General features: G+C 40.5%; 1 protein-coding gene across 2 annotated transcripts; it reads right to left on the reverse strand.

Annotated features, from left to right (window-relative positions):
• Window positions 1-49: 49 nt before the first annotated feature.
• On the reverse strand, window positions 50-27,970 carry LOC113034758 (apoptosis-stimulating of p53 protein 2). Of its 2 annotated transcripts, XM_026189745.2 has the most exons (20): window positions 27,839-27,970; window positions 27,355-27,520; window positions 16,179-16,326; window positions 15,117-15,230; window positions 13,120-13,190; window positions 12,543-12,644; window positions 11,015-11,189; window positions 10,637-10,818; window positions 10,381-10,545; window positions 8,693-8,740; window positions 7,325-7,508; window positions 5,144-5,266; window positions 4,867-4,988; window positions 4,332-4,740; window positions 3,029-3,870; window positions 2,177-2,314; window positions 1,935-2,068; window positions 1,634-1,800; window positions 1,319-1,518; window positions 50-1,230 (listed from the first exon to the last, which is right to left on the reverse strand). In XM_026189745.2, exons 2-20 carry the CDS (start codon window positions 27,379-27,381, stop codon window positions 1,189-1,191), a joined length of 3,393 nt encoding a protein of 1,130 aa, XP_026045530.1. In that variant the 5' UTR covers window positions 27,382-27,520; window positions 27,839-27,970; the 3' UTR covers window positions 50-1,188. The 2 variants fall into 2 exon arrangements, with proteins under 2 accessions (XP_026045530.1, XP_026045531.1); XM_026189746.2 differs by lacking the exon at window positions 8,693-8,740.
• Between the last annotated feature and the right edge of the window lie 7 nt (window positions 27,971-27,977).

The raw sequence follows: 27,977 nt of genomic DNA on the forward strand, positions 1-27,977 counted from the left end.
GATTCCTTTTGATTGTAAGACACCTGAAAAGAAATTACATTAGAGCGACTTAGTACAAAGTTTTTATTGTAAATGTTTGAAATACTACAATACATATGTGGTTACAATTCTGACAAAATGGCTAAGGGAAAAAAAACGTAACAAAAAAAATAAATACATCAGCACTGATTGATATGTGGTGAGCTGAGTCTTGAGATATTTCAAGCTACATCTTATTTTAATTATTTTTGCTTTTAGGAATCGATTTTACTTGGAAAAGGTTTGTGACAGCTTTGTCTTCACAGAATGGCTGTATCAAACTCATACTGCATGTTATTCTCCTGTGTCCTCAGACAGCCTCTTATGAAGTTTTGTAATAAAATAACTACTACAGTGACATTTAGCTAACTTTTATGACAGAAACACATCTATACACATCATCTGTGGCATCTCAACCACGTGCAACTGCAGGAAAGCAAGCCAGCTTTTGAGGTGTCATTGACCACAGAACGTACAGCAAGAGATAAAGCAAACAGCTTCGGCGCTGTATTCCCCCCCCCCCCCCCAGCTGTTATTTCTTCTTCTAATTGTTTAGCCAGAACAGCAGTGGTCACGGCCGAAACTTTACAGCTCCAGGGCAGTTGTACAGAGGCACAGTGACTTAACACAGGCGATGACAAATACGCCCTGAAAGATTGTCACAGTAACAGAGTGTTTCAAAAGCATCATCATCACCCTCCACTCATTAACCTCATGCAACACAGAGTCGTAGGGTTTGTTAAAAAATAACCAGTATTCCAGACATAAGATTTAAAAGACTACTCCAATGTGTAAAAATCACTTTCAATGAATAAAAAATACTGTTTGTTCCTTTTACATCCCACTGTGACATCAGACAACATTCCAGACACTAAATACAAAAGCAGTGGAAATAAATGAAAAGAAAGCCTTTAGTGTCATAAGCACACAGTACACAGTGTGACCTGTAATTAAAAAGAAGAAAGGAAAAGAAAAAAATAAGAAAGGGTGACTCCCTCTCTTTTGTCGATACAGAAAAGTGCCGGAAACATTTGATCCTTCATATTGTTTGGTCTGTCCTCATCTTATCATCTCACAAGGTGTCCTTTTCTTCACCAGTCTATTAAAGCCTGTGCATATGTGTGTGTTCAAAGTTCTGCCAGAGTGGAAATGTGCAGGGATTCCTGTATTTTAAGCCAGCGTCCTCTGTCTTGGTTTTATTCTGGGGTAGAGCTGTAGAGGACAACACAAAAAACATATTAATAATCCACATTTTAACACCTAGAATACTACACTGATAATACGCTGATTCATAACTCACCCCTAAGAGGTTGCGGGGAATGTAACCCTCAGTGTCGCCCATGCGCGCCCACCACCACTCGATCTCATCTTCGTCCTCCCTGCGGACGATGGTCATGCAGTCTCCCTCGTGGAACGAGAGCTCATCAGGGTTTTCAGCAGAGTAGTCCCAAAGGGCGTAGACCACACCCCTGTTCATGATACCCATTTTTTCTTGCACGCCTGAGGAAAAATGACATTTTAAACACTGAGTTTTTGTTGAAAGAGGGAGGGGGGAAAAAAACAACATTCACAAGACAGGAAACAATAATGGAGAGACAAAACAGCTTTTACTGACCATAGAGGAACTGAGAGCACTGGGTGTAGCCTTCTTCCATTTCTTCACATTTATCAGCTGCCGTTTGCATGTCGCTGTAAGTCATAGCAAACACTGCTGCTCCAGACTCCACCAAGAACTTGCACACTTGCACATTGTTGCAGGATGCAGCACAGTGAAGAGGTGTCCTATTTATTTTAATTGAAAAAATAAAGAAAAAAATGGAAAAACAAAGAGGAGAAAATGTGACACGTATTAGGAAAAAAGAAAAACAGTAAAGCAAAAATAAAATGAATGTGCTCAGCAGCGAGCATGAACTTACCAGCCGTCACTATCAGCGGCATTAACATTGACACCAAACTGAACCAGGAACTTTACGATCTCCGTATGGCCGGCACAGACAGCGTTGTGTAGAGCAGTGATGCCTTCATCATTGGGCTGACTTGGATCTTCCACCTGTGATTCAAAAACCACAAGAAGTGAAATACTAGTATAATACCAGAGCAGATTACCAGCAGGAGTGACAATATAATATATAACAAGCTTGTGGGAGAGATTTCTTACTTCGTAGATGATTCTCTGAACCAGATCAAACTCTCCCTCCAGAGAAGAGTCCAGCAGCAGAGCCAGTGGGTTGAACTTGACTCTCATGTTGTGCTCGATACGTTCAGAACCAGGCTTGCGCAGATTGGTCCTCTTTCCCTAAAGACACAACCATAATAGTGTATCACATACACATAAACGATCTTGAACAGCACAGAAAAAAAAATATAAATCTCAGAGAGAGGAGACGTCCACTTGCTCTTGCCCTCAGTGTGGGCTTAAAGCAAATGAGGGACTTGTGCTTCCAGCGAGCTAATCCAGTTTATGAACGCAAGCTGAAAAAAACTAATTAATTCCTCCAATACCACGATTATGCAACCCGATATGGAAAAAAGGTTCTTTAGCTTTCAAATTGAGGTGACAAAAGGAGGGGACTGGGCTGGAAAATGGGTCATAACACTGATTTCTCAGTGTTACAACCTGCTACCTTAAGATCAAAACCGCTTAAGGAGTTAAGCAACAAGAAAAAGTAAACTGGTGTTTATTTTTAAGAGAATGTGTAAACTGCGCAAAGCGGGGTGGATATCGGCTTAAAGAGAGCAGAATGAAGCCCATTTTCTCCTGAAACAATAGCAGTACTTGATGGTGATTATTCAATTATATAACACCAGAGCAGGTCACTGGTGTTCAGCAGGGCCAAGTGTAACTCATGATGTGCCCCTAACAAACATGTGAGAGGATTTACAAAATGCACGCAGCACAAATACAAACACAGGTAGTGTCTCCTGTGGACTGCAATGACTAGTTCTTCTTTCAAAAACAAACAGCTAACAGCCATGTTATAATTGAGATTCTACAGATTAAGATTCATACCGGTGGCAGAGTGACCTGTCCAGTGACCTCAGGTGCTTTCATGTTGAAGGTGTCCTCTCCAAAGCTGTCCTGCTCTGCTCCGCTGGGGTATGGAGGTGGTGGGTATGGGGGGAATTCTTCCAGGAAGCCTTCTGGAGGTGGAGGGGGCAAACTAGGTTCTGTGTCCTCCAGACCAGGAGGTGGTGGCGGTGGGAAAAGAGCATCATCTGGCCTTGGGGCTGGGTGGGATGGTGGAGGAGGGGGAATAATTTCCTCAGTCTCCAGGATGGCCGGTGGTGTGTAGGGCTGTTCAGTAAAGGCTGGGAGTGGAGTGTTGATACCTGTGGTCTGTGAGGGTTCCTGAGTTTGTCCTCTCTCTGATGGGTAGTTTTCGGTGCCAGTCGGAAGGCTTGGACCATGTGGTCCGGCTGATCCTTCCACCGCTTTCGCTGCTTCTCCAGTAAACGTGGGAGTGGTTGGTGTGTTCACAGTGGTCTCCATAGCTGCCAGGGTAGTTTTCTGATAAAGGAGTTTCTGAATGTTGGGCCCTGCCGGACCCTCTGGTTCAGTGATGGAGCTGCGTTTCTTCAAAGGCCGAGGGGCATTGTAGAGTTTCTTTCTCAGGGCTTCCAGGTCACCATCGCTCTGCCTGTAGGGGTTGGAAATGAAGGGAAGCAGCTTGGTAGGGCTGAGTGGCCGGGGGATGCGCTCTGTCTCTGGCTGCTGCCCCTCAGATGAGCTGGAGCCTGTGTTGTTGGTTCCATTGTTGTCAAGTTCAGTTTCTGGGGCTGGGGAGCGACGCTCTAAGTATGGATTCTCTGGATGTGGGGAGCCTCCACTGGAGATCAGTGGTTTACGATACACTACAAACAAAAAATGGGAAACAAGTGTTTAAGACAGCGAGAGAGAAAAAAAGAAGAAATTTTTTGGTGCATAGCTCTTTTTTTGGACACATTTCACCACTTCTCTCCCTTCTACTTCTACTAACTTGATATTCAGAGGATGGAGCTTCTTTACAGCAGCCTTCACCATGTCACAGCATAATCATTATGCTTTCTATTATTAAGTTGCAATTCATAATAACAATGTATTTGATTATTTTTTGTATTTATTTTAATTCATTAATTACAACAAGTAGGGTTTTTTTTTCCCGTTTCGTCTTCCTCATTAAATGAATGGGCTATATTATTTTACAGAGTTAGTGTGGAATACAAAAAGATTCTGAGGACAGATTCAGGACTTTGATAAACTTCCTTTTCAATTTTTATATATGAATCCATCTACATCAACTGTGTATGCAAAGATGCTTAATGTATATTCTTACCACTGACAAATCCGTTGGTGCGGTTTTGAGCCCTGTTGAGAGAACCCTGCACAACAGGCAGGAAAGGCTTTCCTGAACCCGACTGCTGTGTGTACATGGAGTAAATGGAGCTGGCAGCTACGATTTGCGGTTTACTCAGGTTGGCTTCTTTGGAGGAGGGGAGGTCTGAGGTGAAGGGCCGTACCGTGGCTGCAGGTGGAGTGTCCTGCTTGGAGGGTAGAGGGAGTGTCTGGCTCTGTGACGGTGGGTGAGGGCTGCGGCTCTGGGCGGTGTGGGGCTGCTGGCTGTGGGGCTTGGCTTTAGGGAAGGTGCCTGTGTTGAGGCCTGGTTTGCCATAGGGAACAATAACGGGGCCTTTCGGTTTGCTGGGGACAGGGGGAGGTACCTTGACTGGAGCTTTGGGAGCCGACTGATGGAAGTTGAGGAAAGAGAAAGATAGTAAATAAGCTAGGGTTTTTTCTACAGGTATTAACAAATCTTTCTAGTATTTTTTTTCTCATGATGATATAAAAAGTGTGTTTTCATTCCCCCTCACCTGAGCATCCCTGACAAGGTCATCACTGCTCTGGTTTTTGCGGAGGGAGGTAGCCGGAGCCTCTGTTGGCTCAAACATGGAATATGGACGCACTTTCCTGTCCCTCTTCAATTCTGAATCATCTAGCCACAAAACAAACGGAGAAGATGATGAAGAAATTAGTTTCAACACAGTTTGAGGAAAAAAAAGAAAAGAAAAAAAAAAATCTTGTTTTATAGGAACAGGAAGGGATTACACTTTATTTCTGCACGTGTGCAGTATGTGCCTGTGTCTTTACCTTGGTCTGTGTTAGAGCTGGAGTGAGAGTTCATTCGTGGCAGTGTTGAAGCAGAACCGTGACCATTGGTGTTGGGCTCTGGACCTGAAGAACTCCACTCTGCCAGTTTCCCTGGCTGAAGGCCTGGTGAGCCAGCAGAAGAGGACAGAGAAGATAAAGTATAAAATGAGATGCAATCGGTTTTTAAAGAAATAATGAACTAAAGCATCAACACAGAAATTCATTCATTATAAACACAAAGTTCATAGAGCTTTGTGTTGTGCAGTGTCATACATAACAAACCTTTTTTGAAAAACAACAGATTTTGTGGCATTTTGCATTGCTCTTCATTTGCTCATTTGCTTCCATGTCTGCGAAAATCTCTGGTCAGATTTCCACAAAAGCATGGAGGGGTATCTTACAACTAGCAAAAGTAGCAACACATAGCAAAACCATGACTTCCGTCACAGTTTCTACACACTTTAGTTAAATGGTCCATTAGAAGAAGGGCTGTACCAATACACCAACAGCCCCATATATTTTTCTAGACCAGTCCAGACCAGATTGGGTTGGTCACAGTCCACCCAGGATGTCAGTTCAAGTGAAGGTTATGTGTTTGTTCCAACTGACCCATTTAGAGCTGCAGAGAAAGAACTGAGGAGGAAACTCAACAAGCACGCTTTAACAAACAGCAGCAAAACAAGCAAACGGGATCAACGATCCAGCAAGAAAATGATAAAAAACTCGTTTTTGGTGAAGATAACAGTCATGAAAAATGAAAACATCTAAGCAAAGATATCGGGAAGCGCATATGTGCAGACACACACACACACACACACAACACAAGTGTGTACCTTTTCTTTTAGCCCGCAGCTCTTTCAGAGGCTTAAGCAAGAACATGGCTTCTGAGGAAGATGCATTCGAAAGACAAAAAAAACAAAAAACAAAGTAGCCTTAAAGCTCCAGATCTCCTCTGGTTCTAAACATGGTTTTGGATGGGCCCAGTCTGGGCCCCCCAAGGGGCCATGCAGACCACAGCACAACCCCCAGGAGCCTGCCTGTTACTGTGCACAACGTCCCTGATAGAGAGGAAATGGGAATGGGTGTATAGAAAGAGCAGATCCCTTCTCATCCCCGCCCATCCCTATCTCTCTTCTTTCCATACTGCAAATCAACTCAGCATGCAGAAATAATTGCATGCAACAACACAACAGACTGGAGAGATGCCTGTTCCGTTCACTTTTGGTATGTGAAATTGCTTTAAATAGCAAAACATGAGATGACGATTTCTTCTGTTGTTGTTTTGTAATGACTAATTTTGGTGTTGGATCATTCATTTTTAATAACCTGAAGCATACTGCTGGCACAAAGTCTTACTGACGGACCAGTTTTAGGATGAGAGAGTAACTCTCTCATCCCACAAGATAGAGATGAAGCGCATAAGAAGGAATTACAGTGTGGAGGATGGTAGAAAGAACAATATGTTGTTCTGGTCTCATTGGTTGGATCACACTTTCACTTCCATTACATAGAACATACCTTAGTGCTGTCCCCAGTTTACCATGTAACAAGATGTGAAACAGATTGATTTTAAAGCAGCACAGGAGCAACTACATTAGGGACAAATTTGCAGCCTTAATAAAATAAAGGTAAGTAGCATTGTTTGGAGTTTTAATTTCTTATGGTATAAATAATTTTCTGTATAGCTGTTTCTGAATCTATATTAAGAAAGGCATGCGAGACACACTTTGGCAAAACAAAAACTCAAACTACTTTACTCAAAACCTAAAAAAGTGTTTTATAAAAAAAAAAAACATCCCAAAAAAACAAAAGACTATGAAGCTCAGGCTAAGCCATGCTAGATCACAGCACAGCACCCAGGCAGTAACTAGCTACCTTCTGAGCTCAAAAAGACATCACAACCAGCAGGTGTCCCAGACTCCTTTGCTCCTGCTGTAAATGGTAAATGGTTAACGAACTGCTCTTTATACAGCACTTTTCTACTCCTTTACTGAAGAGTGAAAAGACTTTTACCTATCATCATGCTGAAATTAACAAAACGTATTTAACTGAAAAAAAAAAAACAAAAAACATAATTTAGCTGGTGATGTAAAGATGACAGCCTGATATTTGAGTCAAAATCAGAAAAGGAAAAACTTTTAAGAGCAGCAACACTTCAGACTGCACAGTCTGGGTGCTCACCTGTCCCCGCTTTGCTCTGTGGCTCGTGGGCTGGGAGGGTGGCAGTGCCGTCTGGGTAGGCAGGTTTTACAAGCAAATCGTGTCTCGCTGGGCCCCTCGGCATAGTGGACGACTGGATGTACGGACCGACCGCTGCCACACGAGACGGACCCGACTGCTGTCCGGCTTGGGCATCGGAGGGCAACTGTACAGTGAAAGGGTAGAGAAAGTAAAAAGAAGACTGGTTAGTGAGAGCAATTTAAAGAGCCTGTATTACAGTAAACCACAGAAAGGGATACAATATTTAGACAAATGAACATAAATGACAGAATGGTAATCAAAACTGTAAACTGCTGAAATGAGTCCACAGAAAACACGCTGACAACAATTTTGAAAAATGTAGTTTTTAAAAATGAAAGGCACCTAAGTCGATTACTTAAACAAATACACAGTGGATGAAAAAAATGGGAAACTTGAAAATTCTCCTATACAAGTTTTTTCTACTTGGTGGGTGAAAAGTTCACTTTAGCCTGTGCGTGGTGCCAGAGCAGGCCATGTTTTTATTCCTCCCCACTCAAAGATAGAAAAAAACAAAACAAACATGGATTAACTCTTGTGAGCAAGGAAGTGTTCAGCCTTTTTCAGAATGATCATTTGTTTTGTGAAGTTTACTCTCAAGAACCTTAGTGTGGGACCTTTGTATTTATGCCAGTTGGTGGTGTATAAACCGAAAGATGGCCAGACAAGGAGTCCAAGTGTGTAGGATTTGTCATATAGAAACAAATGTTGATAAATGCCACAAGAAGGCAAAAACCCAAGAATAGGTGCAGCAGAGCAGGTGTTATAATCTAGAACAAAAATGCTGGAATAACCGACTGACATCTCCAACCTTAGTGTCTTAAAACACTTTCATAGATATCCAGTTACTTTCTCAGCAATGGCTGTTAAGTTACTGCTGAACTACTATCTCACACACACACACACACACACACACACACACACACACACACACACACAACCAAACATTTTAAGATCTAATGACTCCAGAGCAGCGCAGCAGTCTCCTAAGTGTTGTTGCTTTATTAAGTTAGGACAGCACCTTCAATATAAACACAGCAATTCATGCCTTTTTTAAAAAAATTATCCACATTTAGAAAACTGACTGATCAATGTTCACCTATAAGTTGGCACGAGTTCTTACAGCTCAACAAAAGCTGGTCCTATATCGTTTCCCTTTAAAAAAAATGATCATTGTAGGTTTTATCCATCAAATGAATGGAGCAACAAAAGTTAAACAAATGCAAAAACTAACAAAGTCTGAAGCCAAATCACATTCAGTTTAGAAATCAAACAGGTACGTATGTATAGCTGCAATACTAGTTTAGTTACCTGAAGGTGTGTTTCTTTTGAAGCCCTCTCTTTACCAGGATAGCCATTCTTGAGAAAACAAAAGCACAAACATGCAACAGAAGTTCAAAATACCAAATAATCCCCCCTTTCCCCCCCTATCCAGTATTGGCCCTTTTCACTGTTTTCTGAAGTATGTGACTAAGATGGTGTGAGATGACTCTCAGCTGGCAGCTCTCAGACTACCTCTTGGTCAGTATGTTCAGACGTGTTTGCTGGGTGATGTTAGCCGGACGCTTGCTGTTTAGTAGGAGGAGAGAGCAGCTTGGATGGAGTGTGTCTTTGTGCTGGTGAGAAAAAGGCTCACTCATTATGATTCTAGGCAGGGTGTGGGTAAATCACCTCACGAGCCCCTATTCAAGCTTTCCTCTCAAACACACATGCACACATAAACACCTTTCTATGTACTGCTTCTCCTTTATTACATATGACATTAAATAAAGAGGCCAGAAGGCTATAAAGTAAGGCACGAGTTGCTCATTATCTAAACAAAACAGATTTAAATTTCCTTCTAAAATGTATTATTTATGTTTTAACTTTTAATCTTCAACACTGTTTTGGCTGAGTAAATACTGCAAACCAAATACTCACGAGGCTGTATTTTGAATCTAAAAACACAGATAAAACATAACAACTGTATCAGCTTTTAATGAAAAATAATATTTGTCGTTAAAAGTTTGAGTTGTAATAGAAAGTTCGTGCTGGAAGCCAATAAAGCCCCGATTAGGAGAACATAATTAAATAAGTGCATAGAGGACAGATTACAGTGACTCATGTAATTGAGAAGGTGAAAGCACAATATCAACCAATCAGGATTTTTTATTTATTTACTTTATTTATTCTGTCCACCCTGAGAGTTAACCTCAAGCAGTAAATATGGTAACTTTTCTTCTCACATCCTGTTTCATAAAAATCCCATGGCAACCTTCAAACATCTTTTAGAACGGGGTGGGGGGGGGGGAGTAGAAAGACACCAGAGACTGAGATCAGAACTGATACCTCAACACTAAACAGGATTACCACCACAGACTGCCTTAACTCAGCCTTCTGATTTTTAATGTGTGTTGAATCTTGCCATAAATGTTTGCATAAAAGACGGTTTAAAAAGGCAACTGAATTCTTCCACTTTTCATGTTTATAAGCCCCACCAGAAACAGATAGTATCTTCACTGACATTCCTGCGTGTCTGTGATAGGAAGTCTGCACATACTATTCCTCTCTCATCTTCTGGCTTTGTTTCTGTCAAATGGGACTGAAAACACAACCGAGTGAAGGAGTGGGAGTGAAAAATCAAACTCAATTCCTTTATATGATCAGAACAACCTTCCTTTCCCACCAAGATCCAATATTGGAAAAAGACAGATAGGAACTGATTGCTCTAAGTGAGTGAGGAGGGGTGGGGGGGAGCGTCACTTGACCATCTCCAAACAGAGGAAAGAAAGTGTGAGAAGCTTGAGCTCAGAATGTCAGACGTAGAGATACAAACAGCTTTTTATCACAAGGCCACTAGGGGGAGTTCTGATCAAAAGCATTTCTACTAGTTAGTACCAGAAATTAAAATTAGTACCCTGAAAGATTGTCAGGGTGCCATATAACAATTAAAGCGATGGGTTTTTTTTTGTTTATTTGTTTGTTGTTGTTTTATGTAGTTTTGGTGCAATAATACTTACGGGCAAGTTCTCTTTCTGCTGCAGGGCTGCCTTCTTTTTCCACAGCCGGTCTCGGAGCTCACTGATCCGTTTGTCCATAGCAGCCACTTCCAGGTTGCGCTTGTTCAGACTTTCTCTCTGGTGCTGGAGCTTTGAGTTTTGATCCTGGTTGAGCTTGTTCCTCAGCTGACCAACCAGCACAAACACAAATCAAAAACTGTGCTAATTTTAAACAAGTAATATGTTTGGACTTGAATTTTCCTTTATTACTTCACACCTGTAGCTCTTTGTAGAGGCGGTCCAGCTCTGCAACTGAGCTCTGGTTGTCATGGAAGTTATCCATTTTGCCATTTTTGAGCAACTCCAGCTGCCGGTTGAGCTCCTCCACCTTGGACGCAGCCATCACTAGTTCTCTCTGCTTCTGCTGGAACAGGTTATTCATTTGCTCTATCTCCTCCACTGGAAAGGGAGAGGGATTGAGGGTGATGATGACAGAGGTAAGAAGAAAGAAAGCAAAGAGAGACAAACAATATAATGTTGACAGTCCGTCACAGAAATACAGCGCATCTTAATCCAAAATAAATTTCAAACTTTAATGGTTCACACCATACTCTTAGCAGGCATCCAGTCGTGAATTCAAAGTTAACGAACTCACCCAGTTTGCCATTGCTGAGACGTTTCTGTTCCACCTGACCCTTGAGGGCCCGGACCTTCTTGAGCCGAGCTTCCTGATTCTCAATGTTCTCTCTGAGGCGCTGGAGCTTCTCCTGCTCAGATGCCTGTTGCTGCTGACGCTGCTCTTGCTGCTTCAAGTAGCGCAGCCGCTGTTCCTAGAGACAAGAAAGAGCAAAGGGGAAGCAGAGCACTTGTTAAAAAAATATATAATTAAACAAACACATCCCTCCTCATGCATGACTGCACTATGTACAGTGCTTAAATGTTTGTGGGCTACACATATAAGGGCCACTGATAGAAGTTTTTCCTGGTTCATCTTCCTCTGAACAGACAATAGGTACATTTTTCCTTCTATGATGTTCGCACAATGCAATGCTACTGAAAATAAAATGAAGTCACTGATAACTGGCTTGCCTATAACCCTTGCTTTCAGTGCAAAATACTTCCTGCCACAAGTCCTTGGCTGTAATGAAAATCAGGAAGTAACTTGCTTTCCCTGGTAGCCTTGGGAAGCTATTCCCAGGTAGTTAAATAGCAGAAACAGATGCAACTGTGGAAAGTACTGAAAACAAATCAAGGGGGGGAGGGAGCTTGAGAGGGAGATAGTTTGCATTACTTCCACTGGATCCAGCAAAAAAAAAAAAAAAGAAAAAAAAAATCAAACAAATTCTGACTACAGAAAGCTTAAATGTTAGCAATGGTATTTAAAAATTGGTTGGTTTCAGAATCAATCATCGCTCTTCAGGTGTCACATGGTATATTGTAAACATGACAGAGCTCTCCCAGCAGGTTTCAAGATAAGCACATCCCAGCCACGGGTCAGGTGATGATGACGACAATGCCCCTTTATTTACTCCAAGCAATCAAGTATACATGTAATGCTTGTACTTGACTGCTTGGAAGTCACATTCCTGGACTTGTTATACTGTGCTGATGTATACACAGTGCTTGGAAGTGAATGCTTAAATGCCTAAAGGACCTAAACCACAGCCCTAGGAGCATATTTAAGGAAGTAAAAGAAGACACAAAGTTTTTAAAGTTACTATAAAACTGCATATACTGCGTGGGTGATTCAGAAGAACAAAAACATTTTAAAGTGCTTCCGCAAAACAACAAAACAACAAAAAAAAAAACATGGAAGGAATAAGCACTCAGTTAAGTATTTCACTATATCACACCTATTTTCTATCATATCTTTCTTCTTGTCAATCAATCCTGAGCAAAGTAAAAAACAAGTTTAGATATCAGATGTGTCCCGCAGAGTGAGAAGCCTGAGACAGTAAACTGTCTCAGGCTTCTCAAATGAAACTATGCCCACATCCACCCATGCCTTACCTGTCTATCACAAACTCTACATAAACATGCATTATATAAGTACAATAGAATGTACTCATTTAATATACTAAATGAACTCATTTTTAGTCCAGTACTGACTTCAATACTGTCTCCACTTAACTCCTTAATCTCTTATAGACACCCATCTCTTTCTACTGCACTTTTTTATGCACCTTGGAGGCAAGAAGTTGCTGTTGGGCTTCTATCTGCTGCTGCTGTCTGGCAGCCATCTCTTGTAGCTCAGCCAGCGTCATGTCCATCTGGGGCGTTGCCACCTGTGTAGAAAGAAAGAACAAAAAGAAACACATTCATGTTTTAAATATATATTCAAGCTGAAGGCTGAAGGGGGGGGGGGGGAGATTTCAGAATTCATTGTACAATATTTATTCCCCAAGGAGACATCCTCAGCGGAATAATCATTTTGCAGTCATATCCATGTTATGATGCACTGATTAATTTTGCAGAAAAACACTGCAGGGTGTGAGAACTGAAAGGAACTAATCAGTATCCCAGAGCACACAATTAACTTCAACTCGTCAAGTATAAAGAAATTACATTTTGGGAGAAGACTTTATGCCAATACTAAATGCATGACCCTTATTAGTAAAATTTAAAAAAATAAAATAAAATAGACTTTGTTCCAAATTGACATGTTTCTAATTATTCACATCAGCTACCATTCAATGTGAATGAATGTAAAATAGTGTAAACCATTTCAACCACTTGTCAGAAAAAAAGTTAATAACTCACCCCATTCTCCATCCTTCTCTCTGGGGGACCCTTCACTCCATTTCTCTTTGAATCTGAGCCTCTTGATCCTCCTAAGTAATGAAAATAAGTGGAGATTTCGTCAGACATTAAAATTTAGACCACCTTAAAAGAAATGAAGGATCAACAAGAAAAAAAAAATGGCTGGAACGTCCTGTTGTCCTTTTGCCCTTCAGTGTCTCTGACAAACAGTCATACACATTTAGATTTATAGGTTTGTCTTGACATGCTATAGAGGAGGGTGTATACCAGCTGAAAAAATGAGAGGCTAGTGCTGAATTATTTTAACTTCTTTACCCCAGTGCTTTTTGTAACTTGTAAAAAATCTCTTGGGATTCAACCTCATCAATAATGACTTATTAGTGGGGTGGGTACACTACTGCATGTATATATGCTTGTCTAGGAAGATATAACCATATAGCCAACCGTTTTACTGGCATTTGGCATGCATGTCTGATAATCTGGGTCCTATCCCTAAAGTATTATCCCATGATGAAAGCCCATAATAGCTTTACTATATAGTCTAACTGCTAGCATACAGTATGCATGCTAGATACAAACTAATCGCTATAAACAGATGTCTGAAAATCAACAAATTTAACATTCAGTATTGTTAGTACAGGAAGCTTTATGTGGTTTAAAGAGGATTGACCAACCACGATTAGAGCTTCATGCAAGCCCATAGATCAAAGCCTCATGGGTTGCAGCTCCAGAAGCTAAATAACTGGTTTAATAGATGCTGGTTAATCGCTGATGGGAATGTAAGACACTGCTAAGCTCAAGAGTGACGCAAACTGTTATAGTCACAGCATTCAGACATTCACACAGTGATTAATTTTCCGTTAATTTTCCTCACTTCATTTAGATAGATCAAGTCAATGACAGAGCAGAAGTACACCCATGATTTTCTGGGGCATTTTGTTGCCTATGTGTCATTGACTATTGTCACATGGCACTGAATTTGGTGAAGCGTGACAACTCTTTTGAAGGTTTAGTTCTTTCGGCCTTCTTTTCTAAGGTTTAGTTCTTTGTCACTAACTACCGAGTCTGTGTGTTATAGTAAAATAGTATAGAAGAAAAGTAAGATTATTCATGTTTAGGGCAGTCTTCAAACTAATCATGTTTTTTTGCCCAGTAACTTGAGAATTTTGTCTGTGCCTGTTTGTTAATGATTGCATTTCATATTTATGCTATGCTGAAAGTAAAGGTCTATAAAAAGTATAATTAGTGTGGCTGCTTACTCAGACATGACACAGGCATAACATTAGATTAATGAAAAGAAGTTCAAATGTACTGGCAGTCCAATAGATTGGTGACATTCCATTTTATCCTCCGACATGCTCGGAGGATAAAAAGAGCATGCTCGAACAGTATCGGGGAAGTATAAACATTTAACTAACTGCAATCTGAGGGCAGGACAGAGTACATCCGTACTGCCGTAACTAATGTAAACACGGCAACAGGACTAAATAAACCCGCATAAAAATGCAGTAACTGAAAAATTTAATACAGAGCTGTGTTGCAAATAATGATCAGAGCTAAGCTCTCAGTGTGGGAAAACAACAGCGGGCTAAGATAACACAAAGGGAAAACAGTCACCTAATCCCTGGGCCAGACTCAAGCTGTGAGAGGTAAAAAGGGCTTAGTTATGCAAGTCGGGGTTGAGAGGATAGTCTATGAAAAAAATACTAGACTTTTCTGTGTTAATAAGAAAATTGAAAAGTAACAGACTTCTGATAGTGTGACTCGGACACTCTGATTCCAGCAAGGATGAAGGATCTGAGGGCTCCAAATATAAAGCCCTCTTCTGGATAAACGTTTGAAAAATACCATAGTGTTTATTGAGTGAATAGGGCATTATAAAGACAGCAGGCACCTCTGGAGACAGTGCTCACCCAATCATAACTCTTGTGTGTGAGCAGTATCAGACATTAAAGCCTCTTTTCACTATCTGTTGTGTATTGCAAACAGTTGCTTACCTGATTCCCTGCTAGGAGCTCTGTTGTGACGCAGAAAGAAGCGCACCTCTGATCTGTGCTGTCCCAATCGTTGGAGCACATCCAGCATCCTCTCCCCATCACCTACAGGTCTCTCTGCAAGTCGAAATAAAACATTTTAGCCCAAGTTTTCATAATATTTCACTTGGATTGGCTAAAACACGAATGCATGTCAAGTTTGCACATGCCATTTACTCAGTGAATCCAGTCTAACCCAAATTGAAGGATGATTCATTTTGTCAACACAGTTTGCATGCCATTGATCTATCTAAGCAATGACTTCAGGGGAAACAACTATAACGTGCTGTCAATTATGCCTCTTGGCACTGAGCTCATCAGCTGTTCTTCAGACATTGTCTTTGAGCATTTCATTACACAGATGAGCTGACACATTATGCTTAAGTAGAGGTGAGTGAAACTGATCTTTTAATAATGGTAGAAATGCAAAATGAAGCAGTTAAGTAAAATATTATAAATATAATTTATAACTTTACATCTAATTTGGATGCAAAATGTCACTGCTGTGTTTTCAAGGAGATTCAAAAGTGGCCTGTGGTGAATGGGTACAAAATGAGACAATCTCTTCAGTATTCATCAATCTCCTTTCAGACCACTCCTGGAAGTACTCAAACACAATAATTGGCACTTTTTCACTACTATGGCAGTATCACCATGGAAACGGCTATGAAGCCTGGCTCCTTGAGTTCTGATGTTGTATACTCTTTGACTCTTAGAAACGGTGAAAATGAGGCAGGCATGAAATCTCAACGTCACTCCTCACCTCCCACCTGAGAGATGTAAGAAATGTTTAGGCGCTTGTGTTTGATGCAGAGATTAGGGCTCTACGCTATTTGCATGGTAGATTCAAAAGAGACAAACACTTTAAAAACTGCCAAGCAGATGACTACAAAGCTAATCACAAACCACAAAGTGGTCAACATGAGAAAAAGCACTTTTTGTCTAAATAAAATAAGAACTAATGTGTCCACACACCGACTCCTGTTCCTTCAGATACTCCACAAACAAAAGAGCACTGTCACTCACCAGATCCACGCCACATCTCAGATAGGTGGCAGTCCGTTTCCCCCGGCTCTTTGCACAAGTCCACCACATCCCGGCACAGCGTCTCCGGAGTAACAGGAACCTCAGTAAAATGCTGGTCATTGTTACTGAGGTATACAGTCAGGAACATCTGGAACAGCAGGCGAGAGAAGCAGATAACCCAGTAGATTAGATAGAGCTAATTAAGATCACAAGCGAGAGGATCCTGTTAGAGTTAGTAGAAGTAAGGTAAACATAAAAGTTCTCTGGAATTGGTGTCCAATTTCCTCTTGGTTCATTGTTTGTATAGACTGTATAATATGTGAGCTTCACTGATAGCAGATCTGCTTCCCAGGTCTCATACCTCTGTGTCAACAGAAAAACCAGAGGCCAGATCTTGAAATTCCATTTCACTCACCAACTAGTGCTGTCACCACTGTGAGAGATCCCTCCATCCCAATGTAAACACACTAAAAAAAACCCGTCAAGGACTCTGAATGAGCAAACCGCTAGGTTCTTATGCAAGTGTGTGACTGACAGCTGCTCAAGGCTGGTTTATATCAATCTACACAGAAATGGGCAATCTCAATGAAGCAGTTTGTAATAAATTGGAATTTGTATGCCTCCAGCTACTGCAGAAAATAAACACACTGACACTGAGCAGAAAATTGAGCTGTCTATCAGCAAGGATCCAAATGCAGACAGTCACCTACAACCTTTTAAAATAAACTCTAAAAATCAATACTTATATGGGATATTACTCATCTTTATAGCTATAATAGGCAACAATTGTCAAAACAATTAAAGTAAGAAGGGCTGAGTCAAACAAAAGCCTTCACAGATGATTTAAAAAATATGCATCTGAAATGTCTGTGATATTCCAAAATCTATATAATCGCTGACAGGAAACACAAACATCAAAAGTCAGTGTACGAGTATCATACATTCATAAAAAGATAAGCGCTAAGAAGCTTAAGGCTCGTAATGGAATATGCCCCCAATCTGTAATATGAGCACATAAGAGGAGTTGATAAGGCAGCAATAAAACCAATTTTCTAAGGTGTCTTAGGATATTGCATGCCTTGAACATACTGAACTGTTTTGTTTCAAACCCAGGTTTTTGCACAGTGTCATGCCTTCACAGTGACTTCAGACAGAGTATCCTGAAAAGCGTGTAACTGTAAAAGCGGTATTATTTTAAATGCCCAGAACCTCCAGGTTACACTGCCAGGTTTTTGTACTCCGAGTTGCTGTGAATAGCCATGCCTACGGGGGCTACGGTGGGAACATGAGGTCAGCTAGGTCACAGGCACAAAAAACTTGAAGGGGGTAATCATGCAGAGCAGCTGGTGCAGAAACAAAAGTATTTGGGTTGCTTTTTAGCTGTGGTGTGTACTGCGCCAAAGAGCAACAGCCTTAGGATAAGGGGCTTTATTCCCCTTTTCTTCCTCAAATGAAGCTTACTAAGTGAGTGGGCAGGTGAAACGCTCCCTCTGAAGATCTCCTAAGCAACATCTACAACCAGAGGTTTGTTTTATCACACAGAAGGTGGAATCAACGGACACTGGCCTGAGTCAGAGGACCTGACTCAACTGCCAGAATCAATGGGGATGCAAATGAAAGATTCTCATGAATAGAGCAAATCAGCTGTGAGTCATGCCTGTCAGTAATGTAGAGAAGAGAAAGCTGTAAACAGAAAGCTGTGTTTCTAACCAAAGACCACCCTCTGTGGCAGAACACTACCCTGGAAAGTAAAACTAAAATGGGGGCTTTTTGTGTCTGTTAATTAGAATAGTTTAAACATTCATGCTAAAACAATTAAAATCACTCATATAGTCTGCCTTCATCAAATTATTTCAAAAAACAATTCGTAGATCTTTCAGAATGAGACGGTGACATCATGAAAACTTCCCAGAAATCCAAAGTGCTAAAGTGAACCTATTAATATTTGGAGAGTGAAAGAGAGCACTGACAGATAGTAGGAAAAGAAAGAACCACAGATGGGAAGAGAATATAATCTCGGGCGCTGGCAACGCCCCCACTAAAATCCAGTTTGCTGCAGCACTAAAGTTGATGATCCAAGACCACCAGTATTCACTTCAACTATCCATCTAGATGACTTAGCACTTTGCAGTTGACCTTCATCCACCTAAAGCATGTGGTCACTGCTTATTCGCTATGATATAGCACACATGGTACAAAAGCTGTATAAACTACAAATACAAATACAAAAATCTATGAGACCAATTTTCATATTGTTTTGGAAACTTTGAAACATTCAAAATGACGTGTGGAAACACATTCCCTTTAATTCGTTTTTTGTCTTTGATCCTTGCAAACCTTTTAAGGTCTCAAAATGATAGGTCTTGTAGACTTTTCATTACAAACAAAGCAGTGCATGCAAGGTAAATTACAGGAATTTATTTTATGTGCTGCAGTAAATATCAGAAAAGTGTTTTCATCTTTATAATTTATGGTCTACTCAACAATAAGCAACTACACCGCAGACCCTCTTCAACTTTTAAGAAACGTACCTACTCAGACAGGCAAGATTACCATAAGTAGGTGTTTGACTCAGCCAAACAAATTGAGTGTTCATTAAATATTCATTGATACAGCAGCAAGTAAAATTAGGTAGCTCAGTAACAGCCTGATAGGTACAATGCAAAATAGACAAACAGTAGCTCAACAGCCTACCAGAAAATACTGCTTTGTGTAGCTTTATATAGTTCGAAGGGAGCTGGCAATATCATGATTTTATGTGACAATGTTTGACAGAAATATGCTCCACTTGCTTTCTATTAGGTATGGAGAGGATGACAGAAGCAATTGCTGAATTGCACTTCCCTTCCTATTTTATTTTAGAGAGCCCTGGGGAAGGAGAAGGGACAAGCTGCCTCGGCTGCTGTGGCTCACTATTATAGCAAAAGATTTCCATTTCCATCATAGCATCAGCTAAGTCAAACCTGTCTCCCAGGGTTTTGAGGGTGATGTGGCAGCTCAGAATAGCAAACGGACAATTATAGCCAATGCAAAGAAATATGGCCATAATACTGCTGTCTACACTGTAGATACCCTCAAAGCAGGGCAGCTATATGGTTAGGTCATTTTATCGCAGGGATTACGTTAATCCGCTGTATAAAAATATAGCCTTTTAACAGCCTGCTGGCTCAGGGGACAATAATAAGCTGAAACATGCTAGCTTGCAGCTAGGCTATGGCCATTATGTCTTACTATATTATAGGATCATGTTTTTTTCTTGGAGGTTGAACAGTGGCCTGCAGTGAATAGGTGCAAAACAGTCTGACCATGTATTCTCAAAAAAAAAAAAAATAAAATAAAATAATAATAATAAACTGCCACAATTTTAAGAGTCGGCGTAGGATCCTTTGTTCAAGATGCAATAACACTGACAAGACTGTGTCTCTCTCTGACATGAAAGGCTGTAACATCAAAACCTCAGACAAAAGACACTGCAAGAGGAAGACATCTAAGAGTAGGAGAGTGACTGCAGCTGGCAATACTTGAGCTAAAAGGTTCAGAAAGACAGAGGGGAAAAAACTATCAAAGATATGCTATCCTGGGTTATTTCACTGAAAGTGGCTTCTTTGTCTGCGATTCTCCTGTATCCAAGTTAAATGAGCTCCAGTCCCTTTAGGGCGGTAGAGGACAATTCTGTCAAATTCTGTGTACTGAACAGACAAACTATGAAGTTTAAAAAATAAATGCTGATTTTCTTTGCCTTTTGCAGCGTGATTTGGATCCTTAAAGCAGATGCCACCGGCTGCAGACCTGAACAAGCTTTTCAAGCCTCTCCAGTTCAGACAGGGCACTGTGAGATGACTTGAGTTTAAATATCAGCACTCTACCTGTAGCCAATTGCAGAAAGGAATGTTCTGTGTGTGTGTGTGTGTGTGTGTGTGTGTGTGTGTGTGTGTGTGTGTGTGTGTGTGTGTGTGTGTGTGTGTGTGTGAGAGTGAGAGAGAGAGATTGTGGCACTCCCACTGATTGTTAAGATAAGGTTCATGCAACAGAGAGAACAGTTTACAGGTCAATGTGTTAGGTTTGATGGTCAATGTGTTAGGTTAGGACGGGTCAAAGGAAAATGAAGTTAGAAAAATACTCCTTAGATAATTTGACTCCTAAAAGCATATCATTCTTCATGTCCCACCTTGAAAATCCACTCTCTCCATCTGAGGGTCAATCCTCCTGCAAGAGTCTCTTAAGGTAATTGTCCAGATGCAGTTGTTCACATATTGAGTTAAGAGTGATCAAAACTGCATGCCGCTGCAGTTTCCAATTTCCGGGAATAACACACGAGATTGTACTATAATTCAATGACTCTGCAATATAACAATTACTACCAAATAAAAGTCAGTCCTGTCACAGAGAATTTATTATATAATTAGCTTCCAATAGACAAGTACAGAAAACGCAGTATCTCATGTACTGTCAATGCAAAGAGTAGCATATAACCAAAGTTAAATTCCCACACCCATCCCCTGATGACTATTAATGGGTGAAGTATTAAAAGGACCTATTAATACTTTCCTTGCTCGTGTATTTTAACTGTCACACTTATAGAAATCCAAATTAAACATAGCAAGTATACAAGAAGGTCATTGTTTAAATAAGTAATCCCAGAGTCAAAAGCTGTTTCTGTTTCAACTAGGTCAGTTTTGTTACTGCTTGGTTCTACAGGGTGTCACTGAAATTGGATATCCCTAATATGGTCATCTTGGACACACAGCATTTCCTTAAACAGCAGCCCTACCCACCTGCTGGTCAAGCGTTCTGTTTGAGAGGAGGAGCCAATCAGAGAAAAAAAAAAGTTTCAGACAGAAGCTGCAGAAGGGCCCAGTAAAAAAAATGAAGCCATTATTCTGAATTGCTCCTCATATAAAGATACTCTAGTAGAGTCAAGAATGTTTCTTCTCTCTGTTAGCCCTGCAGACAAGCGACCTGTCTGGGGTGTAACCCCCATCTCTCGTGCAATGGAGGAAGAAAATGGATGGATGAAAACGTGCATAGCGTCTCCACTTCCAGATTGTTTACTTTTCAAAAATCAATATTTTGTTTACATCAGCACAACTAAAAACCAACAGAAACACTGGACATGGTTAGCCTTCGGATAGGGCTAGGTGAAAAAAGATAAAGACAGTTTTCACAAAGTAAATTTTCCTTGATAGAAAAACGAGACGCGGTCAATATAAAGTCAATAGAATTCATTCCATCCACGTTTTGGCACGAAAGGCCAATGGCAATGACAATAGTGCTGTGCTGAACCAATCTGACGGCTGGAACAGAGTTAGAAAAACATCAGGATTGGTTGGCCCTCAGTGTTGGAGGAACAGTTGACAGTAGTATATGTGCTAAGGACTCATCCAGGCTGGAGAAACTGATCAGGAGGGCTAGCTCTGTGGTCGGCATGAAGCTGGACACTCTGGTGACAGTGGCAGAGAAAAGGACATTAAAGAAACTGATGGACATTATGGACAATGCCAGGCATCCTCTGCACACGGCCATTAACAACCAGAAGAGTCTGTTCAGTGACAGGTTGCTTCTCCCAAAGACAAGAACTAACAGACTTAAAAACTCCTTTGTCCCACACGCCATCAGACTGTTTAACTCCTCTCTGGAGGGGAGAGGGAGGGGAAACAGGAGGACAAAGGAGGGGGGAACAACTAAGCTGTAGTGCCTCTTCACCTCACTGTACAATACCTTTTGTGCAATACTTTTGTAAATAGTCAACGGTGCAATAGACTCAATACTTGAAATGTGCAATTCACTTGTATTTTTATTTTTATTCCTATTTATTCTATTTATCCCCTTCGTATATTTTATTTATATTGTCTCTGTATTTATATATATATATGTGTGTGTGTATAACTCTGTAACTTCTGTCGGTGCTGTGCTTTTTTGGAAATCGAATTTCCCAGAGGAACCCACCCGAGGGATTAATAAAGTTCTATCTAATCTAATCTAATCTAACATTTCTCTCAGAGAACTGTTAGCACATCCCTTTCCAGTTGTACACAGAGCTGAACAGCTGCGTCATACTTTAGTACATCAGATTTGTTATCAAGATTTGTTATGAAAAAAAATCATGTATAAGACTTGATTTCATATGGATGAAATCAGTAAATAAATAAGATACACTGCCCGACAGGTTAAAAAAATATATTAAGACGCAATACCAGTTCCTTATAAACATATGGAACATGTAACACAATGCCTTAGGGGAAATGGAGTGGCTGGGAAAGTGGATAGTATGATAGCAGCAGAGGATAACAGAAGCCATATCTTCAAGTATGCCCGAGGGCACTTCACCTAAGGGGTGCTGGACCTTCTGTCCACACACACTTTCAATTACAGATATTGCTGTAGTAAGCGAATGAGTCAACTAAGTCTTGTTGACGGAGTCACCTCTGAATCTAATTAGCAAAGGTTTGTAAGACACTGCAGCAGCATCTTCCTGTGTGTGCGTGCCTTAGTTCTCTCTGCCTGACACAGTTCCAGATTAGCAGTTCTTCAAAAAGGCGAGGCAGCATAAAACTCTATGAAACTGAAACAGCTCTATGCATTATATCTCTTCATCTCGTGTTCCCTCTCCCTCATTTTCTGTGTTGCATTAGAGGGATGAGGTGGCACGGGAGAAAAGGTCAGGGGTAACAAACAGCAAAAAGCACAGTAGTCTTATTCAGCTGCAACATTCGGGGGGGAGCAGCTTTTACAGTACATGAAGCTGCAGAAAGCTTCCATCACAAAAGCCTCTTCTCTATGTCTGCACTGCAGTACTTAGCCTATCACTTCATAATCTGCGGTCTTGCAATGCTCTTCTATTTTTGGTCTACGTGATGAGAGAGTTCCTACTCTCGGCTTATCTGGGAGATAAGGGAAATGGGAGTCAAAATTAAGCAGAAAGGAAAGGATGCATCCTTTTTTTCCCCCTTTTCCAATGCCTCATGACTCTTGGATGAAGATGTTCCGAGAACTAGTCACAGCCTGAAAGTTATTATAGAAAATACAGATACTTAAAATATGAAGAGTGCAACAAAAACTGAATAAAAATGCCCACTGTGTGGGATTTAACTGCAAGAAAACTTACCCTTTATTAACTCTTATTTTATGCAAAAAACAAATGCGATTCAAAATGTAGCAGTGAATGATGCCTTTGTGACCTTTAATCAGTCATATGTAAAAATGAAACCTTGGTGAAGCAGCAGAGTGAATGACTGTAGTCTTACCAGTACAGAAGACCTTTGCTACTAGAGGAACTTTTCAGGACTAAATTATACAATTTGTTTCCACCAAAAAGTCCCTGCAGCAACGGAAATAACGGAGAGCTTTGTGTCATCAGCTATTTTGCCCATCAACACTTGAAGTTGTTGTACGTTCTCTGGTCAACACTTGACTACTTTAACAAAGTAGATGACTAGCAGGAATTTGGCAACTAGAGACCAAAGAGCATCTCTTGTATTCATCAACTTCAAGCAGTGATAGACCAAAAAGCCAGTGGATGATTCCCGAGCTAAACTTTTGTTCAATTTTGAGAGCAGTGATTGATATATGATGGGGTGGTAAATACATTATATAGGGGGTATCTACATAGCAACCAACCGTCAGGGACAATTGCATGACAAATAGCTTCCTGTGTAGACTGCCCTTAAAGCTGGATCCACCCAATCTGGGTTGTCACCATTTTTTTTTCTCCACCCATTGCTCCTTGAAGTTACTGAATGTCACTGATTATCTACAGTCTTAGCTTCGCTGCTAGTCTCTTCCCGTGTTAAGTAAATGCAATGTGAAAACTGACCAAAACTTCTAGTTTAAATCTTTTGTTCCTTCACACATGTCATAACTACCATTATCAATAAATCTATGTACCGTACTGGTGATAAAGCAAAATGAATGTTTGCCATCAAACAAAAAACATCCTGTGTCAAAAAAAGAACTGCATCCTGTTTATTCATTTCCCTTATCATTGAGATAGGGGTCAGCTATATTAACGATTTATACAAAAGGACATTTTGCTTCCTGACGTTACCTATACCCCACACAACCTCCCTGTTCATTCAGCAGCTCAACATTAGTTAGAGAACTGTCTAATGTGAAAGTGAGTTCTACTGAAATTTTGCACCACTTTAATGTACATTTATCCTTTTCAAATGGATCATTCCCAGTGAGCGACTTTGTATTCAATTACTGTAATCTGACACCAGCTCAGGTGATTCCTCTCAGAAACCAGGTGAATGTAGAGTTGTTGTTGAGGCACTGGTGCACAGCACAATCTAACAGTATGCATTCAAGAAGATTATTCAGCTTCTCTATAAGACCTGTGGTTGTAAACAACATGGTCACCAGAGCATTGAACCATTCACAAGAACTTCCTCTTCACCTTAGAAATTATTTTGTGCACTCCTTTGATGAAAAAACAAAATATTACAGGCCTACTGTGTTTTTACACAACTGTTCTCAGCTAACAAAGGTCTTCCTATCAATCTTCTTCTTAAGGATAAAGTCAAAACATGAACATCCTTGTCTATCACATGTGACTATCTGCTTATGTAACCAACACAACTCTCCCACAGAGTAAACACAAAGCCTGTGGCACTCAAAGAGAAAGCCTGCTCAGGTTTCTGTTGACACATACAGCAAAATCAGGCTTCCCACAGCATTAGCTCACTTTTCCACCATCAAAGCACCACCATAAAGTCTAGGCACACTGAGATTTGATGATGTGGAACCAAGACACGGTACAAATGTGAGCAGTGAAAGAATGAAAAACTAAATAATGTAAGCCAGGTGCACAAAATTGTATCTGTTTGAAAATCTACACACCGAAGCAACATGCATCATGGGAGAGGAATGAGGAAGTGTTTGGTATGTGAAGCGAAAACACAAAACACAAAAAACCCACAAAAAACCCACAACAAAACAAACAAAATGTATTCTTCCAGCTTGGTTTCTGTTATTTTATGTTGTCAATAGAGTATAATTAATCTTGTCAAAAAGTGGACAAAGAGAAAATATGGGCTAATAAACCAGCAGAGAATTCAAGCCTAAATGTGACATTAATTCATGTGTGCAGAACAAAGGCTGGTTTCAGGAGAGATAAAGTAAATCAGGAGTAAATGAGTTATTCCATGCCACGGTTTAATTAATGGTGAACATCACTTATCAGGGTATTGGCACAGCACAGGCAAACACACACAATGTACCCACCACAGCACACTGCTAAAGAGTCCCTGCAGCCCATTGTGCTCAGGAAACAGTGACCCCCTATTTACCATCCCAGCAAGCAATTACGACACTCCATTCTCACTACCCCACAAGCCCCTAGCCTGCACGAGCAGGGTCATGGGCTATTGGTGTAATTTATAAAACAATACCTCACATCAGACACATCTACATAAAGACCAGTTTGTGTTTATCAGCGAGCAGCAGGAGCCGTATCCTATTTACAGCAAAAGGACATAGAAAGATATCCTCAGGTGACAGAGATGGAGCAAACGGGGTAATTATTAAGGGCCAATAAAGAAACAGCTCTGTTATGTAAGGGTGACAGTTTATATCAGTATCCACTAGGAACAAGCTTGGCAATAACAAACAAGTATGTGCCAGTAGCAGACTGAGGTCATGCGCCAGACAAGAGTCGTCCGAACACGACTCTCTCCACTGCTAAGATGATTAATTCAATGAAAGAACACAGGTAGCACAGGTTTGAGGAGAGAAGGGCCACAGTAGTAGATCCTACACATATTGTGAACAGCTGTCATCAGCTGTTCACAATAAGACAAAATGAAAATATGACCATGTATCATAGTTATCTGAATTATTCAAATCAGAATTAAAGACATAAACTAAAGGAAAAAATATAGAAATAACAGGTTTAGCTACTTTTTGAAAGTTATTATTAATATTATTTTATATCATCCCTTTTCCCTGAGGTGTTTTGTTTTGCCATATGTTAGTTACTTTACAGTTATCCTACTTTACTTAAACAATTTTGCATCAACTTACCACCTCAAGTTTTCTTCTCCCAAAATTGGGAATGAATAAAGTAGAATTTATTTTTAATGAAACATGGTAAATTTTAAAGAAAATTGTGGTAGACAGTGCTAAAACAGTCTGTTCATAAAATAACACAAAGAAAACTAAACTATTTTGATAAAAGATTAAATAACTTCCTATGCTACCTGGAAATCATTTAAATCCTTTGCTGAAAGCATGGCAACTGTTGTTACTAACACCTAACTGTAATGTTATTAGTTTACTTCATGTATGTCACAAAATTACCATTTATTTTTATACCTTACTGAGAAAATATGTCAGTGACCTCTAACTCTGTTCATATCCTTGATTTGGTATTACAGGGGTAGAGTGGGCAAGGTTTGAGAAGTACGGTTAATTGTTTTCTTATTTTGGTTTATAAAGTCTGTATTGTATTTTGCTATGAAAAAAATATTGAAAAAGTCTATAATCATTTCAGCTTGCAAGAATCAAAACAAATATCCACAGACTGATTGGGAAACTGTTTCTTAGTTGCAGCTCCATTTTCCATGAAACATTTGGGTAATTAGAAAATATGCCAGGGTTAAATGTTTACTAGTTTGGGGGGGGTTACTCATTAATCACCATTTCTATTTGTTAGGAAGGTTGTTTCTCTACACTGCACACACGCAGGCAGACTGCTGTGTGCTGCCCTATCCACACATCTAAGATAGTTCTGAGAAAGAGAGAGAGCCTTGCACTGCAGCAAAAGCAATGAACCTCTGATGATGTTGAAGATGATGGGGCTGACATGGCAGGAGTCCAGAGCTGAGGATAGGTCCAGTGCCAGCCAAGAACTGACAGGTGAATCCTGCCTATATACCGACAATACTTGAGATTACGACTGGTTTATAGGTGACTAAGTCTTGTATGAGTGTAAAATCACATGGGGGAAACACACTAACGCAAACACAAGCATCTATGGTAGCCAATAAACTTCACAACAGACGGCTGTGTCGACATAGTAATGACACAAAGTAGCAACCGCATCAACTTACCACCTCAATTTAAATGCCCAGGTAATTCACAATGATAGCGCCGCAGCGTGATACAATATCGAAAACTGGGGGATTGCGCAATGGGACAAGGTTAAAACTTGTAGCCATGAAAATAAAATAAAACTCACCGGCATCATTTTAGCTTCGTACCGCATTTAGCTAACGCACACAGCATGAATCCCCGCTGGCAGTTTCGACGAAGGCTGTTGGGACTGGCGATCGCTGTAATCCCAGAGCCTAAAGCCGCGACAGGCAAGGCTACTTTCTCCTTCTTAGGGAGGGGGGGATCCAGTCCTGCGTTAAAAAAGGACAACACAACAAAACATGGTTACGCTCTAAAATTCGACAAAAAATAAAAAGAATACAAAAACAAATAGCACTAAAGTTAACTGCATCTCGTGTCGTAGACCTGTTGCACCAGATAACGAGGCCTTCACGGCAAAAGTTTCCGTTGTGGTTGCGCGAGCATCGCTTTAAAACTTTGTAATGCTCGCAAAAGCGAGCGCGAGGATCGACGTAAATAACAAAAAAAAACAAGGTTTGTGAGTGGGAATACACACACGCGTTTAAATGGAAATACTTAATAATAATTTTTTTTAAGGTTTTACTCACCAAGAAAATACGTAGGTAATCGTCTCGAAACCCAGTAGAATGACAGCGTAGCTCGGTCGCCCGCAGGCAGCCTATCCCAGAGTGACGTAGCGAGAGGAAACTCATTCCACTTTGGAATTCAAGCTCCGCCCCTGCCGGA

The sequence above is a fragment of the Astatotilapia calliptera genome, chromosome 13, assembly GCF_964374335.1.
Source record: "Astatotilapia calliptera chromosome 13, fAstCal68.1, whole genome shotgun sequence".
NCBI lineage: Eukaryota > Metazoa > Chordata > Actinopteri > Cichliformes > Cichlidae > Astatotilapia > Astatotilapia calliptera.

Coding starts and splice junctions, on each gene's coding strand:
- LOC113034758 (XM_026189745.2), bottom strand. CDS start 27,381: ATGCGGTACGAAGCTAAAATGATGCCG. Junction 16,327..27,354: donor ACGAAGCTAAAATGATGCCG/GTGAGTTTTATT, acceptor CTGCTGTTCCAG/ATGTTCCTGACTGTATACCT. Junction 4,989..5,143: donor CAGCTCTAACACAGACCAAG/GTAAAGACACAG, acceptor TTTTGTGGCTAG/ATGATTCAGAATTGAAGAGG.